We start from the raw sequence: 16,811 nt of genomic DNA, 5'->3' as shown, positions 1-16,811 counted from the left end.
TATACCTCTGAGGAGGTTTTAAGGAAGCTTCTTAGGCATTACAGACCCAAACAAAAAAAATTGTCTACGTGTCACATCACAGAACAAGGATAAATACTCCGTTCAATCATTCTATGTCACCTTTGTTTAAAGAGCAACCATCATGATTTTACATTTTCCTTTCGTGTGTATGTGTTACTCATTGCGCGGCTTGGCAAGCTTTAATTTGTAGCCTATGGCAGTAAATAATATAGTGATATGATCATGCAGGTATGCGCTTTTTATGTATTTTCTGCTCCGGACGCTAACTTTGTTTGAAAACCATACCCATTATATTAAGGCGCACATTGTTAAGCGCGTTCAATCGTATACAGAGCGATTGTCATATGACATCAAAGTACTGTGAGATTTGACTGATAAATTGCCATCGTATTTATTTATTAAGCCGATTGACATATTAATAAGCAGACATGTTATTTATGACTGGATGTAACTTTTGATACGAAAGGGCGGCTTTCCTATTGAATCTGACCAATCAGGGACACAGAGCTTTTCAGATCATATAATGTAATGTATTATATAATGTAAAGAACATTGTGTGAAAATATAACCATGATATCTTTAATATTGACTGATTGAGTAAGGTCATGTCAAAGATTGAAATCAATGAGCAAAATTAAACTTTGATGCTCCTAATAGACTGTACAAAATTAAGAAAAAAAGACAAAAAAAATGCAGAGTTTACAAATTTCCACCATATAGATTTTGTTGTCTTCACAATAATAGAGCATTTCCCAGTATGCACTTGAATGATTTTAATATAGACCATTTCAAAATATGTAAACAACACTTGTCCAGAAGCACTTCCTGTTTCAGTTTTTTAACACTAGATAAATGTTGGGATAAAATACAACCAACAGAACATATAGAACTGAATTAACTGAAGTTAAACAAACATCTTAAAGATAATGATATGTGAAATAAATAAAAACTGTCACAAACTGTAACAGGAAGTGTTTCTGGACCAGTGCTGTTTACATCTTTTGAAACGGTCTATATTTAGTTAGTCTTTGGGTTTGGTGAGCTGCTCCAGATGCTGTAGGACGCTCTTCTGACCGTACCGCACGTGCAGGGCTCTTCTCTCTCTGCTGCCGAGTTTAGCCAGAGCTTCCTGATCCTCCAACATTCGTCTGTCAGTTTCCACATCCTCAGAATAAGAGTTCAGTGTTAGTCTCGCCGCTGCGTGTAAGAGCCGTTTCCACTCCGTCTTCAACTCCGTCAGTCTCTCGAAACTCAAAGCCTGCTCCATTTTATCATCTTCATCACCTTCATCGTCCTCCCAACCTTCGTTTTCACGGAACTCCTCGAACTCTTGCGGCGACATGCATAGGACCTACTCGGACAAACGCATGTTAATCGGTGGTTTATGGAAGCACATAGGTCTGTTACACTATAAAAAAGATTTGTTGGTTAAAAATGAAAGACATGATTGCCTTAAAAGTTGAATTAACAGTAAAATTCAATCAAATTACCTTGAGTGTTGTGTAGAGTTCACTGTAGGTGAGAGAACCTGATTGGCCAAAGATAAAAACCCCTTTCTCCCCCACAATCTCCATCTCACCCAACATCTTCCACTTGTCCGATAACAGTTGTTTGTCCGTTTTGCTTTGTGTCACTGTAATCACAAGCAAAGATACTTTTCTGTAGCCCTAAACATTATCAAAGCTATCAATACAAAAAATGAAACAAGGTCTATGTAAACATAACCCAGACAAAGAATTTGTACCTTGCATTGCTGCTTCATACACGCTGGACATCTGAACATCAGCGGTGTCATTGACGTTAGTTGGAAATGGCTCTGAAAAGCCATACATGTGCAAGAGCTGCCAGTTTGCCATCTGACCGTAGGTATTAAAAATCTCCTCTCCCTTTTCAATCCGTCGTACAGCGACCATCTTCAAAAAATCCTTCACGTAATCGAGACAAAATATTTGCTTTACTTTTTCAATTTGGTTTAAATATTGGATGCAGTTTTACTGTAGTCTGTAGTATGTACAAAATAGCTAAATATCTGTGCATTACTTACAGGTGTATATTCCAGATTGGCATTGTGCTTAGAGATGTGATTCAGCATGTCAGCCATGGGCACCATCATCGGAGGACTGGGTGCTTTCTCATCATCATCTTCATCATTGTCATCTACAGGCTCCTGAAAACTAAGAGAAGAAAATCTTCAATATCCATATGGATTATATTAAATTCTAGCAAATATTTAGGCGTATATTGACTTATCACATAAAATGCCATCTAAGATTTCTGGGTCTACGTTTTTTAGTTAAATTCTGAGTGTTTTTTACCAAAAGCTTTGCTTTGTTTACAGAATATAGCTTAAGTGAATCCTTATTTGTATCAAAAATCTGATTATGTCCCTCTCAATACCTCTCTTCTTCAAGTAAAGCATATAAGGAGCTTCATCTCACCTGTAGGCCATCACAAAAGCTACCAATCTCTTATAGAGCTCCAGGTTGTGCTTCTCAGGATCCCACAGATCAAGATGAGACTTCATAAACGGAAGGACGATGTTATTATATTCAGCGTGAAGTTTTTCCAGATCACTTTTGACAGCCTCAGGAATTCCTGTGCCTTTCAGAAGTTTATCCCGCTCCTCTTCAGACCTTCAAAACAAACCACCACTTAAAAGGGACATTTCACAAGACGTTTATATATTATCAAATAAATCTTTGGTGTCCCCTGAGTACATATGTGAGGTTTTAGCTCAAAATATCATATAGATAATTTATTATAGCCACTTTGTGAGCGTGAACAAAATGAGCCGTTTTTGGGTGTGTCCTTTTAAATGCAAATGAGCTGATCTCTTCACTAAATGGCAGTGCAGTGGTTGGATAGTGCAGATTAGGAGGTGGTATTATCCCTTCTGACATCACAAGGAGAGCCAAATTTCAATGACCTATTTTTTCACATGCTTGCAGAGAATGGTTTAACAAAACTAAGTTACTTTGTTGATCCTTTTCACATTTTCTAGGTTGATCAAAGCACTGGGGACCTAATTGTAGCACTTAAACATGCCAAAGTCAGCTATTTAAAAATACAGGTCCCTTAAAGGACATCATGAAGTCTTCTTATACGATATATGATTTATATGGTCTCCTACCAGAACATGGGATGATCCAGTGTACTAAAGTCAGGCCAGAGGGACAGGTACGGCTTCCAGTGCGAGTGTGGAGACGTGTACTCATAAAGGAGGGCCAGAAGAAGAGGAACCCAGCCCGATCCACTCTCTAAAGATTTCATACCTATAGACAATGCAATTATAAAACACTGAATCCTGAGTCAAATGTAATATATCCCAAAAATACCCTTACCATCTTCAAGCACCTTTTTGATCTCAGTGGTGCCCTGATGAAGAAGAGTCTCTCTGGGTATTGAGAATAAAATGTGTCCCTCTTCAATGTCCTCTTTGGCAAGCATGCCATACTCCGCAACTGTACCATCTTTACTTAAGCAGACCTAAAGCAGTACATATATACTGTATTTAAGATTTAAAGTCAAAGATGTAGGTTATTATCATCATCATGACAGCTTTTATTATCATAGTTACCTTATCACTGAGAGTCAGATTCACACTATTACACCATGACAAGAAAATCTTCAGTGGATCAAACGCATCAGTCTTACCATCTAACGTTATCTGAAAGACACGTGCGCTATTCAGATTCACAGATATTACATTGGTGAAACATACGTAACATGCTGAACGTGGGACTGTTACAAAGACCACATTTATTTATTTGAAATATAAATTATTCTTCAAACTTCCACTAAACTTACAATACTTTTATTAGTAGTAACTTGAGAAAGAGTTTTTTTTTACCTTAGCCCTTTTTGCATTTGTCGCCATCTTTTCTTCAAAAAGAAGAAAATGTCAATGCGATATAAATAACAAAACGTTTAAATAAAAATGTATGATCACAAAAAATACAGTAACGATCACAGAAGCCTGCATGTGAGCAGCACTGCTCGCGTCTTCTTCTTGATGTAAATTTGCTGAATGAAAAATAACAAAGCGCATTAGCGCCGCCTACTGGAGAGTTACTTTAAATTAAAATGTAATAAGTCTACATCAATTTATATTTTGTTTAAATTTACTGAATATGTTATTTTATTAATGTTTTATAAATTATATTATTATATACTATTTTTCTATCAAACAGTTGAACTTTCTTACCCTGCCTCTTTCTTTAAAGCCCCTAAAAGCTATTAACCAGTATTTTTCAAATTTATTGAGACTGAAGTTTTTATGGTGTGTGTGTGTGTAGCCTATAGATATTAAATGTACAGCACAAAATTTAAACCTTATCAATAGGTTTTTATTATTGAAGATGTTTATGCATCATCTAAAATAAATCATTTTAATAAGTCAATAATAATGTCATATCTATTGTATATATTGTCACTTGTTTGCCACATTGCATCACACATATGCCCAGGTTTACATCGTTCCTTTAAATATAAATATAATATTTTTTTTTAAATATTTCCTTTTAATAAAAGTGACACTTTACAATAAGGATGAATTTGTTAACATTAGTTAATGCATTAGGTAACACACAATAAACTAAAATTAGCTAAAGTTAATAAATGCTGAGAAACAATATTGTTCATTATTAGCCAATGCATTCAATAATGATAACAAATACAACCTAAAGTGTTGCCTATTATGTGTCTTAATCAAATTTTAATTACTAAGGAAAATCCATTGTGTGTGCAAGCAATAAATTAGTTTATAAATCTGAATTCACAGATGTTAGTCAAAACAATGTTTTTATTAATTCATAGTCTCTCAAAGCTTCACAGACATCCTGTATGGTCTATGTGCTTGAGTCACTCAAAAAACAGGGGTGAAGTCTGGTTCTCCTGCATCCTCAGGCCAGATGAACTCAAAACCGACGCAGCCCTCGAGACCAAAAATAAGAAGCGCCCTATCCTAGCCAGACCCTCCCTGAGACAAGTGCGGGGACCTGGACAGATATGTATTATTATACATTATTCATATGCCTTTAAAGAATTTACAAGGTAAACGTATACATAAATTCCCAATGACAGCAGAATGAAGCTTATCTTACAATGTTAAACAGAAACAATGTTATCTTACAAACCGAAAAAGGCATAAAGGTGTCAGGCTTCTAATACTGGTAGTGATCATTCATGAAGTTGACTGGATTAAGCTCATGAGGAAACTTCCACTTGTCCTTCTCATACAGCACAGAGGAGAGGTTGGGAATGATGAGCGTTCCCTGTGAGAAAGAAGTCAGAAAAAAAGTTTTGTATTGTATACTGCAGGGATTTTCATACTTTTTTGTCAGACAAACCCCCTTGACCTAAATTATTTAAAGGGGACATTTGAAGATTTAGTGTGTTGTGATTTGACAGCAGCTTAGCTTGCCGTTAGCTTAGCTGGTGACTGACGTATTCCTGGGTGCGGAGTTTAGTCAAAAAACTGTTCTACTGACGTCATTAAAGCAGGAAGTAGAGGGCTGTAGTCCAAACCGGCCGTTCACTTTAGGCTTTGAAAGACGAATTCTGTTAAAGAAAATATATCGCCTGACAGTGAACTTTGAGCTTTAGCATTTTACAGGTATTATTTATGCTATTATAGCAACATTACACACTAACTAAAGTTTGAAAAATGGGTTCAGGAAGAACTTGACCTTTAAACTCACTCTGTCAAAATCAGGCATGGGATTTTCCAGATTAAGCTGTAGCAGGTTGCCAAATATCAGGAAGAGTTGTGGCCCAGGTGGGAAGTTTTTGGGGGCGGTGGGTTCTGATGAGAAAAAAGAAGATAGAAATGCATATACATAGCAGAATCACAGAGGCCAACATGTTTACAGTACCTGACCTATGCACCCTGACCTTCATTTATAAAAAAAAACATAACATTGATGTGGTTGTGTGACACTACATTTTGAAAAGGTAACTGGTGGTAGGAGACCACCTGTATAGCCTTTAACTAGTCGTAAAGTTTACAAATTGTAACATATAGATTGCAACTCAGAGATTCTGATCATCATTGATTTTAACTTTTATTATTGTTAATATGAACAATGCAAAGTTTCGAAGCAAGGATTTATAAAGAAGTAAAATACGTTGTACGTTTATTACACAGAACTGGCCAATTTGTTGTCAGTGTATCAAAATCAGGCAACTAGATGGCTACATTTAAGTTATCACCATGTTTGTTAAGGGTAGATACAGATTTCATGTGCTTGTTTGTAAGTTCTGTAATGATTAGCCAGTAGCATTTTGTTTTGGATTTTACCTTAATGCTGGTCCAAACTAAAGACAGATAAAAGTGTAAAAGGTGATGCAATCTTTATTTTCATTATTATTTGCAAAGTCATAAGCTGCAATAAACTACTCAACACTTATGTAATATTGTACACTTGTTATTGAGCATATTTTGAACAATAAGACACAACGATAGGGTGTGGGCAAACATTTGCCAGTACAATTCACATCTTTATGACTGACCAGGCACAATACATACATTTTGCATCTGTGCTATATGTATTCATGATGAATATTATTTGCCAGGTTCTCTGAATCTGATGTGCATTCGGTAGGGTTTGGGTGTTTGTGTAACTCCAAACACAGGGGTGTAATCTGGTTCCCCGGCATCTTCAGGCCAAACAAACTGGAATCGACGCAGCAGAGTGACGATGATCAGGAAGAGCTCCATACGAGCAAGACCCTCACCAAGACACACACGGGGGCCTGTAAACAACATACTGTAAATACTGAACAGAATGAAACAAGCACAAAAGATGTCAAATGTAGAATTCAAATCAAATAAAGCCATTAAAAGGGCACCTATTATGCAAAATCCACTTTTACAAGGTGTTTGGACATAAATATGTGTTGGCAGTGTGTGAACACCAAAACAATACAATGAGAATTTTTAACTGAAAGCGCTCACTGTCTCTTTTGGTAAAGGTAAATTGCATTTAAATGTACAGACATGAAAACAGCAAGTTTTTGTTCCCACCCAAACAGAGGTGTTTTGGACATGCTAAAGTTCATGATCTGTGATATTTGATCTGAAATTGTATAATTTTATATACATATCTTGTAAAAATGGGCATAATGGTGCCCCTTAAACCAAAGGAAGGATACAAAGTTTAAAATTGCTTTGGTTTCATTTGCTATTGAGATAATTGGTTTAAAGTTTGTATTGTAAAATGCCACAAGTGTTTTCAAACCTTTCAATGTATTTCAGTATTACCTGCAGAAAATGGCATAAAGGCTTCAGGTTTTTCAAACTGGCCCTCATCATTCAGGAAGTTGGCTGGATTAAACTCATGAGGAAACTTCCACTGACCTTCTTCATTCAGTACAGAAGTAAAATTGGGAATCACAAGAGTTCCCTGATGAAAAGATAAAGTGAATAAATTATGATTTAAAAAAGCTCAGGTTTAATTTACATGTCAATGTTAATGCCAAGCTCTCCAGTAAAGCTTCTTCACCTTTGGGATGTTGTAACCCATCAGCTCTGTGTCTTTGGTGGTGCTATGAAGCGCACTTGGTACGGTGTTTGCCACACGCTGAACTTCATGAATCACAGCCTGTGTGTACGGTATATTGTGTCTGTCTTCAAATGACGGCTGATCTTTACCTTCCAGAACTTCATCAATCTCCTGCTGACATCTTGCTGGAGAAAAGACAAAGTCATAATTGACTGTATTTAAGCTAAAGAAGATTTAGTGTGTTGTTAAAATACAGACCCTGAACATCAGGGTAATTCATGAGGTAGAGAAATGCAGCAAGAAGGGTGTTGGAGGTGGTGTCAGTCCCTGCAAAGTGTAAATCCATAATTTGCATGATGAGCTCGGCTTCAGAAAACGTGGAAGTCTCGTTTTCTTTCTGTGGAACATTAGATGTTGTTCACAAACTTTGGCACAAAAACATTGGGCCCATAAGAGATATATGCTAATTTACTGTATACTCACTATTCATGAACAAAAACTCAAATGGTGTATATGAAAAAAAAAACAAGTACAATCCAAAATCTAACACACACCTTATCAAGCTCATCCAGATAGCAGTCTATGAAGTCTCTCGGCTCTCCTGGGACACTCGTCTTCTTGTGCTCATTGATCAGTTTCAAAGTCATTTCTTTAATCTCCTTTACATTATCAAAAGCTTTCTTAAAAGGTAGAGGCAAGTTTCTCAATATAGGAAAGGCTTCATATACCTGTAAAAAATTTTGTACATTCTATAATCATTTACACTTTTGCATGTCGTTTCAATCCTGTTTGACTTAATGCATGGAAAATAAAGGACATTATTGATTACAAAATGAGCATTTTTAGCTTAGCTGTTTTGTTTAAGTCAATATGGTATCTTACCACATTCCATGGTCCACTGATAATCTTTGAGTTTTCTGTAATAAGTTGAACGTAGCGTGTAAGAAATTCATCGCTGTATTCGTAACGGGATCCAAACAGAACCAAACTAATAACATTTGATGCAGCGTTGTGAAACAAAGTTTGAGGATTCACAGCTCCTCCTGTATGATTTAAAATTAAAAACATAACAATTTACTCCGTTTATTTATTTGACTTAGTAGGAAAAACAGCAACTGAATGGATAGTTCACACAAAAATAAAATTCTGTCATAAGTTACTCATCCTCATGTTCTGAACCTGAGTTTTTCTCTGTTCAATACAAAAGATATTTTGATAAATTACGGTATCCACTGACTCCCATAGTGCTACTATGGAAGTCAACTGGTACTGTCAACTGTGATGTTGCCATCTTTTATCAAAATATCTTCTTTTGTATTCTACAGAAGAGAGAAACTCAACATGACGATGAGTAAATAATGACAGCATTTTTATTTTTGGGAATCTCATATGGAATTAAAAGAATAGGAAAGGAATGTGTTTGGCAGGACAAAGAAAGTTATATACACAGGTTATTTGAGTAAAATATGTGTTAATTAACTATTTCTTTAATAAATGGATTTTTGCAAAGACTCACCAGCATTTTTTTCCAAATAAGCAACTATATGTGATATCTCTCCCAGAATTCTCTCCTCCATTGTTTGCCTCCCCAAACCAAAGTTTCTCAGGGTCATGAGAGCAAAGCGTCGATGTTCCTTCCAACCAGGGCCATAGTCGGCCATAAGAATACCTTTAATAAAACATTGATGTTGGTTATGACTATAAGCTGTGAGGACTTTCTCTTTGTATCATATAACGTCCAGCCTCTTTATCAGGCCAACATAGTACATGTACATGTTTCTCAATTATATTCACAACAGGTTCTTATCTGACACATTGATTCAGGGGCGGAGTGGGACCAAAAAATCTACCAGGAAATTTCGTATACCACCGGCCCTCCGTGGTAAAAAAAAAAGGTATTGTATTTGTAGTAAAACTACGGTAATACAAATCGTAATCAATCTGCAAAAAAAAAACCATTTTCATAATAATAATAAAATAATCAAATCATGGATAATTTTCCTAAATGAGTAACTATACAAAATGATACCTGTTTGAAAGACGGAGATGCGCACCTGTCAATCAGCTATTACATAACAGAGCGAGACCAGAGATGAACGTGCTCATAAATGGGAGTAATATGGAATACTTTCTTTACATCTTTGAAAAACTGTAAGAATTTTTCCTTTAAATATCATTTTTGTCATATAAAGTTTTGAGAGATAATAATGTTTTTTTCCACTGCTATTGCTCATTTATTTTAACGTGTTTGGCGCATTTACCTCAGAGTTTATATCAGTTATTTTTATTATAATAATAATACAATTTACATGCCAATCCTAATTACTTGTCTTTTTATTCATTTCATTATGCTGTTATATGTAATATGAAAATCACATAGTAGGAAATATGTAATTTGATACTACAAAGTTACCCTTCTTATTTTTATTTATTATATAGCCATATGGAGACAAACATTTGCAAATGTGCTGATTTGATCCATTCATGTACTGACCACCAAGCTAGAGATTTTAAACATTCTTAATCCACATTTACTATCAAATAGTCTATCTGCTTGATGGATCAATCCGACCACATATGTACTCCAATAAACAGGCATTCGGCGGCGCGGCTTTTAACATCAAAGGCCGACAGGCTATGCCATTTGGGGAGGGGCCGTTCAATGATCCCCCTATATTTTAAAAAATCCTAAACATGGTTGGACCTGTCGAACAGGTTGAGTACTTTTATGTTGAGCAAAGAGGCTGCACAGTTTGACCAGCGGGAAGCGGCCGCACATCAAGCCGCCAGACGGGGTTGTTATAACTCGCAATGTATAACTATTATCAGACCGACCCTTGCAGCCTCAAAACACTACCGCCCCACCAGTAAATGTCCTGACTCTCCCGATGGCCACTCCGCCACTGCATTGATTCATTTATTTAATATAAGTAATGTTAGCTTAAAGGGATACTTCAACAAAATATCAAATTATCCCATGATTTTCTCACCCTTAAGCAATCCAAGATACACATGTCTATCATCTTCCAGACGGACACATTTGGAGTTATTTTTGTGGTGTAATGGGTTTTATTATGTAAGGGGTTTTTATTATGAAGCATCTAAGAGGGAGTACCGGAACTACTAGGTGCTCGGGGTCATGTGAAGGAATGAGAGTTGTGTATATGACGCTTTAAAATAAATGCTGTTCAGTTGCTCTACAATGTGTCGCTTGAATCTATGCCCAAAAACACGACATGGTGTCAGAAGTCGGGCGGCTGTAAGAGCTTAATCGCCGGCGAGTGAAAGCAAGCTGTTCTGGGAGTGAAAAAGAAGACTTTATTGGAAGAAAATAATGTCGGATACAGAGGAATCGGGAGCTAGCGCAACGCAGCCTCGCAGACTACCGCCCCAGCTACAGGTAAACAGCGGCAACAATGCTAACGCAAATCCACCGCCGAACGCCACATTCACTATTCAGCCTCCCGAAGCATTTGATTTCTCTAAGCCCCAGCAATGGGAAAAGTGGATACGGAGATTCGAAAGATTCCGTCTAGCCAGTAATTTGCATCTTAGCTCGGAGGCTAACCAAGTAAACACGCTCATCTACTGTATGGGGGATGAAGCGGACGATATTCTTCGAGGTCAAGCTTTAACGGACGTGCAGAGACAACAGTATCAAGCGGTAAAAGACACTTTGGACATATATTTTGTACCCAGGAAAAACATTATATATGAAAGAGCCCGTTTTAACCAAAGAGTACAGCTAACTAATGAGACTGTTGACTCGTTCGTCACCGCGCTGTATGCTTTGGCTGAAAACTGCAACTACGGTGCTTTACACGATGAGTTAATAAGAGATCGCCTCGTTGTGGGACTCAGAGACACTAGCTTAGCTGAGAGATTACAAATGGACAAGGATTTGACACTGGAGAAGGCGGTAAATCAAGCCCGGCAGTCAGAAGTGATAAAAAGGCAACAAACAGACATTAGAGGAGAGAACTACACGGAAATAGATGCTGTGTCAGCGAAATATAAAAAACAGCAACATCCAAAACAACAGTTTCCAAAATATAAGTCCTCAACTCAGCCAAAATACACAACAAAGTCCAGAACACCAAATGAGAGATCCTGCTACAGATGTGGTAAAACACCGGCACATGCTAAAATTCAATGTCCAGCAAAAGATGTGGCCTGTCATACTTGTGGTAAAAGAGGACATTATAGTAAGGTGTGTAAGTCTGTTAAATCCGTGAATGTGATAGAGACAGAGAAGCATAATGACACACCTATGTTCCTTGGTTCTGTAGATGCAGGTTCAGATCCTTGGTATGCAGATCTTACCATCAGAAACCACAAAGTCAGATTTAAGATAGACACTGGAGCAGATGTTTCAGTTATCCCAGCCCAGATGTACTACAGTATAAACCAAAATGTGACAGAGTTATGCAAACCAGACAGACCATTGTTTGGACCAGGGGGCACTCCTCTCAATGTACTGGGTATGTGCAGAGAAACATTGTGCAAAGGCGAAGAAGCAATTGAAGAAAACGTATACGTTATCAAAGATTTGCACACAGCACTGTTGAGCAGGCCAGCAAGTGTTAAGCTAAACCTTGTGTCTAGAGCAGATAGCATAGACATGAAAGTGTTAAATGAGAAATATCCAAAGCTGTGTCAGGGTTTGGGGTTAATGCAGCAACCTTATACTATTAAGCTGAAACCTGACGCTGTTCCTTTTTCCCTGGCCACACCGAGACGTGTCCCCATTCCTTTGTTGGGAAAAGTGAAACAAGAACTGGAGAAAATGGAGTCCATGGGAGTAATCAGCAGAGTTGAAGAGCCAACGGAATGGTGTTCAGGTATGGTCCCAGTGCCAACCAAAAATGACTCAGTGCGCATTTGTGTCGACCTCACTCATCTCAATGATGCAGTGTGCAGAGAGAAGTACATCTTACCTTCAGTGGAACAGACACTTGGATCCCTGGCTGGAGCAATCGTCTTCAGTAAGTTAGATGCAAACAGAGGGTTTTGGCAGGTCCCATTGTCACCTGAGTCAGCACACTATACAACATTCATTACCCCTTTCGGACGCTACCATTTTAACAGACTCCCTTTTGGAATAGCATCAGCCCCAGAACATTTTCAGCGGAGAATGTCAGTGATTCTCAATGGGCTACCAGGCGTGATTTGTCACATGGACGATATTCTCATTTGGGGAAAGGACCAGCTGGAGCATAATGTCAGACTTCACACAGTGCTTCACAAACTGCAAGAGGCTGGTGTCACCCTAAATAGGGAGAAATGCGACTTAAGCAAACATGAGGTAAAGTTCCTTGGACACATTTTGTCTGCGGAGGGAGTCCAACCTGACCCGGACAAAATCAGAGCAGTCAAAGCAATGAAAGAGCCGTCAAATGTCAGCGAAGTGCGTAGCTTTCTTGGGATGGTCAACCAGTTAGGTAAATTTATTCCAGGACTGGCGGAAAAAGACAAGCCCCTAAGAGATCTGCTTTCAAAGAAAAACCAGTGGGTTTGGGACCATGCACAACAAAAAGCATTTGATCAACTGAAAAGTGATCTGACATCACCACCTGTTCTCACACTCTACGATCCGAACAAAGATCTGAAGCTGTCTGCGGATGCCTCATCCTACGGACTTGGTGCAGTCCTATTTCAAAAAGAAGGTGAGCAGTGGAGACCGGTAGCATACGCCTCACGCTCCTTAACTGAGACGGAGCAGAGGTATGCACAGGTGGAGAAGGAGGCGCTTGGACTAACGTGGGGATGCGAAAGATTTAAAGATTTCCTCATCGGGAGACACTTCTCCCTGGAAACGGACCACAAGCCACTCGTCAGTCTGCTGGGACTACAAGCCCTAACCGAGCTCCCACCCAGGATCCAGCGGTTCCGACTCAGGCTTATGAGGTACAGTTACTCCATCTCGCACACTCCAGGCAAAGCACTCTTCACAGCGGACACCCTTTCACGTGCACCTGTCGAGCAAAAATCAGATTCTAAAGCTGCAGCAGATCTAATGGCTGACACTAACATCTACGTCGATGAAATAATCAGAAACCTACCTGCGAGCTCAACATACATCACACAACTGAAAGAACAACTAAAGACAGATAGCACATGTTTGGAAGTCATGTCCTTGTGTCAGAGAGGCTGGCCAGATTACAGCCATCTTACAGGTCAAATTAAAGCATATTGGCCACACAGAGACACTCTAACTGTGCATGATGGACTGTTACTGAAAGGCACCAGACTCGTGATTCCTGCCACTATGCGCGACTCTGTTCTCAAAGCCCTACATGAGGGACATCAGGGCATGTCTAGGTGCAGAGAGAGAGCTAGAGAGACAGTGTGGTGGCCTGGTCTGAGTGGCCAAATCAACGAGCTTGTAAAAAACTGCACCACGTGCATTAAAGAACGCGCCAATTCAGTGGAGCCTTTAATGCCCAGTGTGTTCCCCGAAAGACCATGGCAGAAAGTTGGAGCTGATCTCTTTACTCTTGACAACGATGACTATGTTCTGGTGGTGGACTACTATTCCAGATTCGTGGAGTTAGCAAAACTGACGCCCACGAGATCAGTAGATGTTATAGTACACCTAAAGTCTATCTTTTCCAGACATGGCATTCCAGAGCTTTTCTACAGTGACAATGGACCTCAGTTTTCAAGCCAGCTTTTCAAAGACTTTGCAGAAGCATATGGTTTCAGACATGTAACCAGCAGTCCAAAGTTTGCACAAAGCAATGGTGAGGCTGAGCGGCATGTCCAGACTGTGAAAAGACTACTGAAGAAAGCAAAAGACCCATATCTTGCACTTTTAGCCTACAGAGCAACCCCATTGGCTAATGGATACAGCCCAGCGCAACTACTAATGGGACGGAGACTGCGTACGCCACTTCCTCAGCTTCCCTCGTTGCTCGTTCCCAGCCTGCCAGATCTGCCTACAGTGGTTAAGAGAGAGAGAGAGAGGAGACTGAAGGACAGTTCAGTGTTTAACAAAAGACATCGTGTGAAAGATCTTCCTCAGCTCTCACCAGGACAACCGGTGTGGATCACAGACACCAAGAGTGAAGGGACTGTCATCTCACCTCATTCTACACCGCGCTCATACATAGTGGAGAGCCCTTCAGGAGTCATCAGGAGAAATAGGCATCATCTATTGCCATTGCCTGAAACCACACCAAAGGTTCAAATTCCAAGTTCTCCTGTCTGTCCGACCGAGGATGCCAAGCTCACAACGAACTGTTCAGAGTCTGCAGTTGTGACTCCAAAGGCAGCTTCCCCAGGTCCTGTCAGAACCAGGTCTGGAAGAAATGTCATAAAACCAAAAAGACTAGATTTGTGAATGCAAAAGAGTTACAGTTAACGAAGGTGTTCTTTTAAGTTTAAAAAGTAAAAAAAAAAAGAAGAAAAAAAACAATGTTTCACTCATGCAGTCAATGTTCATTTAAGTCTGCATCTATCTCCTAGAAAGGGGGATGTGGTGTAATGGGTTTTATTATGTAAGGGGTTTTTATTATGAAGCATCTAAGAGGGAGTACCGGAACTACTAGGTGCTCGGGGTCATGTGAAGGAATGAGAGTTGTGTATATGACGCTTTAAAATAAATGCTGTTCAGTTGCTCTACAATGTGTCGCTTGAATCTATGCCCAAAAACACGACAATTTTAGTAAATGGATTCACAACAGTCACTGCGCAATGTAGCCATAGCAACCAACGCTAAAACTCTTGCACGAGTCCTAGATGGCGTTACCGTAAGCTAGGTATTTCAGTTTATTAATTTTCTTACAAAATCGCATTGACTACCCGCAAAAGACCTTTATTAACCCTTTAGAGCCGTGTGGATTACTTCTGTTAAGGATGAATGCACTTTTTTGGGCTTCAAAGTAAGAAGTTGTTCACTGATCCCTGTTTTTTACTGTTATATAAGCTTGGAAAAGCAAGGACATTTACTAAAATATCTCCAAATGTGTTCATTTATAATATCCCTTTAAAATCATTACCATGGGTAAAAGTGCATCCTTCTTGAACAAATCTTTCTTCTAATGTCAAAATATGTACTCCAGTTGTCATTGGTGCAGTACCCTTTTAAAAGGTCCTTTTATCATTAGGTACAGATATGTATACATTGGTACCAATACCTTTAAGGCACCAATATGCACCTCTGAAGTCATTTGCACTCTTTAGATACAAAGGTTATTTTTTTTTAAAGGTCACTGCCTCTGTGACAGCTAAGGTACATATTTTTGGTTGGTTGGATGTACTGAACTAACATAACATGGGAAAGTCTTAACGTCCTGCTTATAGTTAAACTTACCTTTAAAATCTGACATATGACTGAACATGCACTCTTGTGGCCGTCCTGCAAAGTCTACAGCTTTAGTAACCAGGGCTTCCTTTATAACCTCAAAACTATTAAGAATCACAACAGGTCGTGTTCCCCAGTAAACCGTGTAAATCTTTCCATAGCATTCTGCAAACTAAAATTATGATTTTATTAAGTATGAAAAGCAACTTTTTAAGAAAATCAGTAATTTCACACCTTAAATCAAAAATAAACATACCCTTTTCAAATCATTCAAAGGATTGACGTTATTCAGATGAAGCAAATTTCCAAATATTGGAAAAGGTTGAGGTCCAGGAGGAAAGTTCTTGAGCCTCGGGATCCGAATGAGGAGGAAGATGAGGAAGATGCATATCCACACCAGAGTTAAAAATCCCAGCATTTTGTCTGATACCTAGCTGTCACAACTTTATTCTTAAACCAGAAAAAACAAGATTTTGGATTTGAACCACCCACTTAATCTCCTCCTGGCATATTGCCTGTCTGAACAAACATTACAGCCATATTGCAGATAAAATGAACTCTCACACATAAATACAACCGCTTTCTGTATCTGATTAAACTGCTGAGTAGGCCTTCAGTCCCTCTGTAGTCGATCATTTTATCACTTAAAATTCATCTATGAGCATCATAATAGCATATGTAAAGGTTTTTTTCTGTGACAGTAATTTGTTTATGCTTTAAAATAGCTTAAAGAGAAACTTAACCTTTTTTTCAACTTTTTTTAGTTAATGATCTGTAAGAATGGGGCTTTATTAGTGCTGTTCATTGATTTTTGTCAGTTTTTGAGATTTGGATATAAAGTGTTTCAACTGAGGGGCAGCCTTCCGATCTCTCTGATGAAGCCAATACGGAAGTGACTTAAACTGCAATTCATCGACTGGCTGCTAGAGTCAATTCCCATATAACTCCATGTAAAAAACGGCCAACTTTACAGTAGAAAATAA

The 16,811-nt window shown here is 38.6% G+C and overlaps 2 protein-coding genes across 3 annotated transcripts; both read right to left on the bottom strand.

The window, feature by feature from the left end:
* Positions 1 to 310: 310 nt before the first annotated feature.
* setd6 (SET domain containing 6, protein lysine methyltransferase) lies at positions 311 to 4,037 on the bottom strand. 2 transcript variants are annotated; one of them, XM_065275621.2, is made up of 9 exons: positions 3,872 to 4,037; positions 3,599 to 3,688; positions 3,363 to 3,507; positions 3,152 to 3,293; positions 2,460 to 2,654; positions 2,066 to 2,195; positions 1,766 to 1,946; positions 1,512 to 1,654; positions 315 to 1,372 (listed from the first exon to the last, which is right to left on the bottom strand). In XM_065275621.2, exons 1-9 carry the CDS (start codon positions 3,896 to 3,898, stop codon positions 1,043 to 1,045), a joined length of 1,383 nt encoding a protein of 460 aa, XP_065131693.2. In that variant the 5' UTR covers positions 3,899 to 4,037; the 3' UTR covers positions 315 to 1,042. The 2 variants fall into 2 exon arrangements, with proteins under 2 accessions (XP_065131694.2, XP_065131693.2); XM_065275622.2 differs by lacking the exons at positions 3,599 to 3,688; positions 3,872 to 4,037 and having other exon boundaries at positions 311 to 1,372; positions 3,376 to 3,503.
* A 2,318-nt stretch (positions 4,038 to 6,355) lies between these two features.
* LOC135781329 (cytochrome P450 2F2-like) lies at positions 6,356 to 16,386 on the bottom strand. The gene is made up of 9 exons (XM_065291747.2): positions 16,085 to 16,386; positions 15,838 to 16,000; positions 9,040 to 9,192; positions 8,406 to 8,566; positions 8,078 to 8,251; positions 7,782 to 7,920; positions 7,524 to 7,708; positions 7,283 to 7,424; positions 6,356 to 6,774 (listed from the first exon to the last, which is right to left on the bottom strand). Exons 1-9 carry the CDS (start codon positions 16,244 to 16,246, stop codon positions 6,584 to 6,586), a joined length of 1,470 nt encoding a protein of 489 aa, XP_065147819.1. The 5' UTR covers positions 16,247 to 16,386; the 3' UTR covers positions 6,356 to 6,583.
* Between the last annotated feature and the right edge of the window lie 425 nt (positions 16,387 to 16,811).

This window comes from Paramisgurnus dabryanus, chromosome 23 (assembly GCF_030506205.2).
Source record: "Paramisgurnus dabryanus chromosome 23, PD_genome_1.1, whole genome shotgun sequence".
Taxonomy (NCBI): Eukaryota; Metazoa; Chordata; class Actinopteri; order Cypriniformes; family Cobitidae; genus Paramisgurnus; species Paramisgurnus dabryanus.
This window is presented reverse-complemented; position numbering and strand designations above follow the sequence as displayed.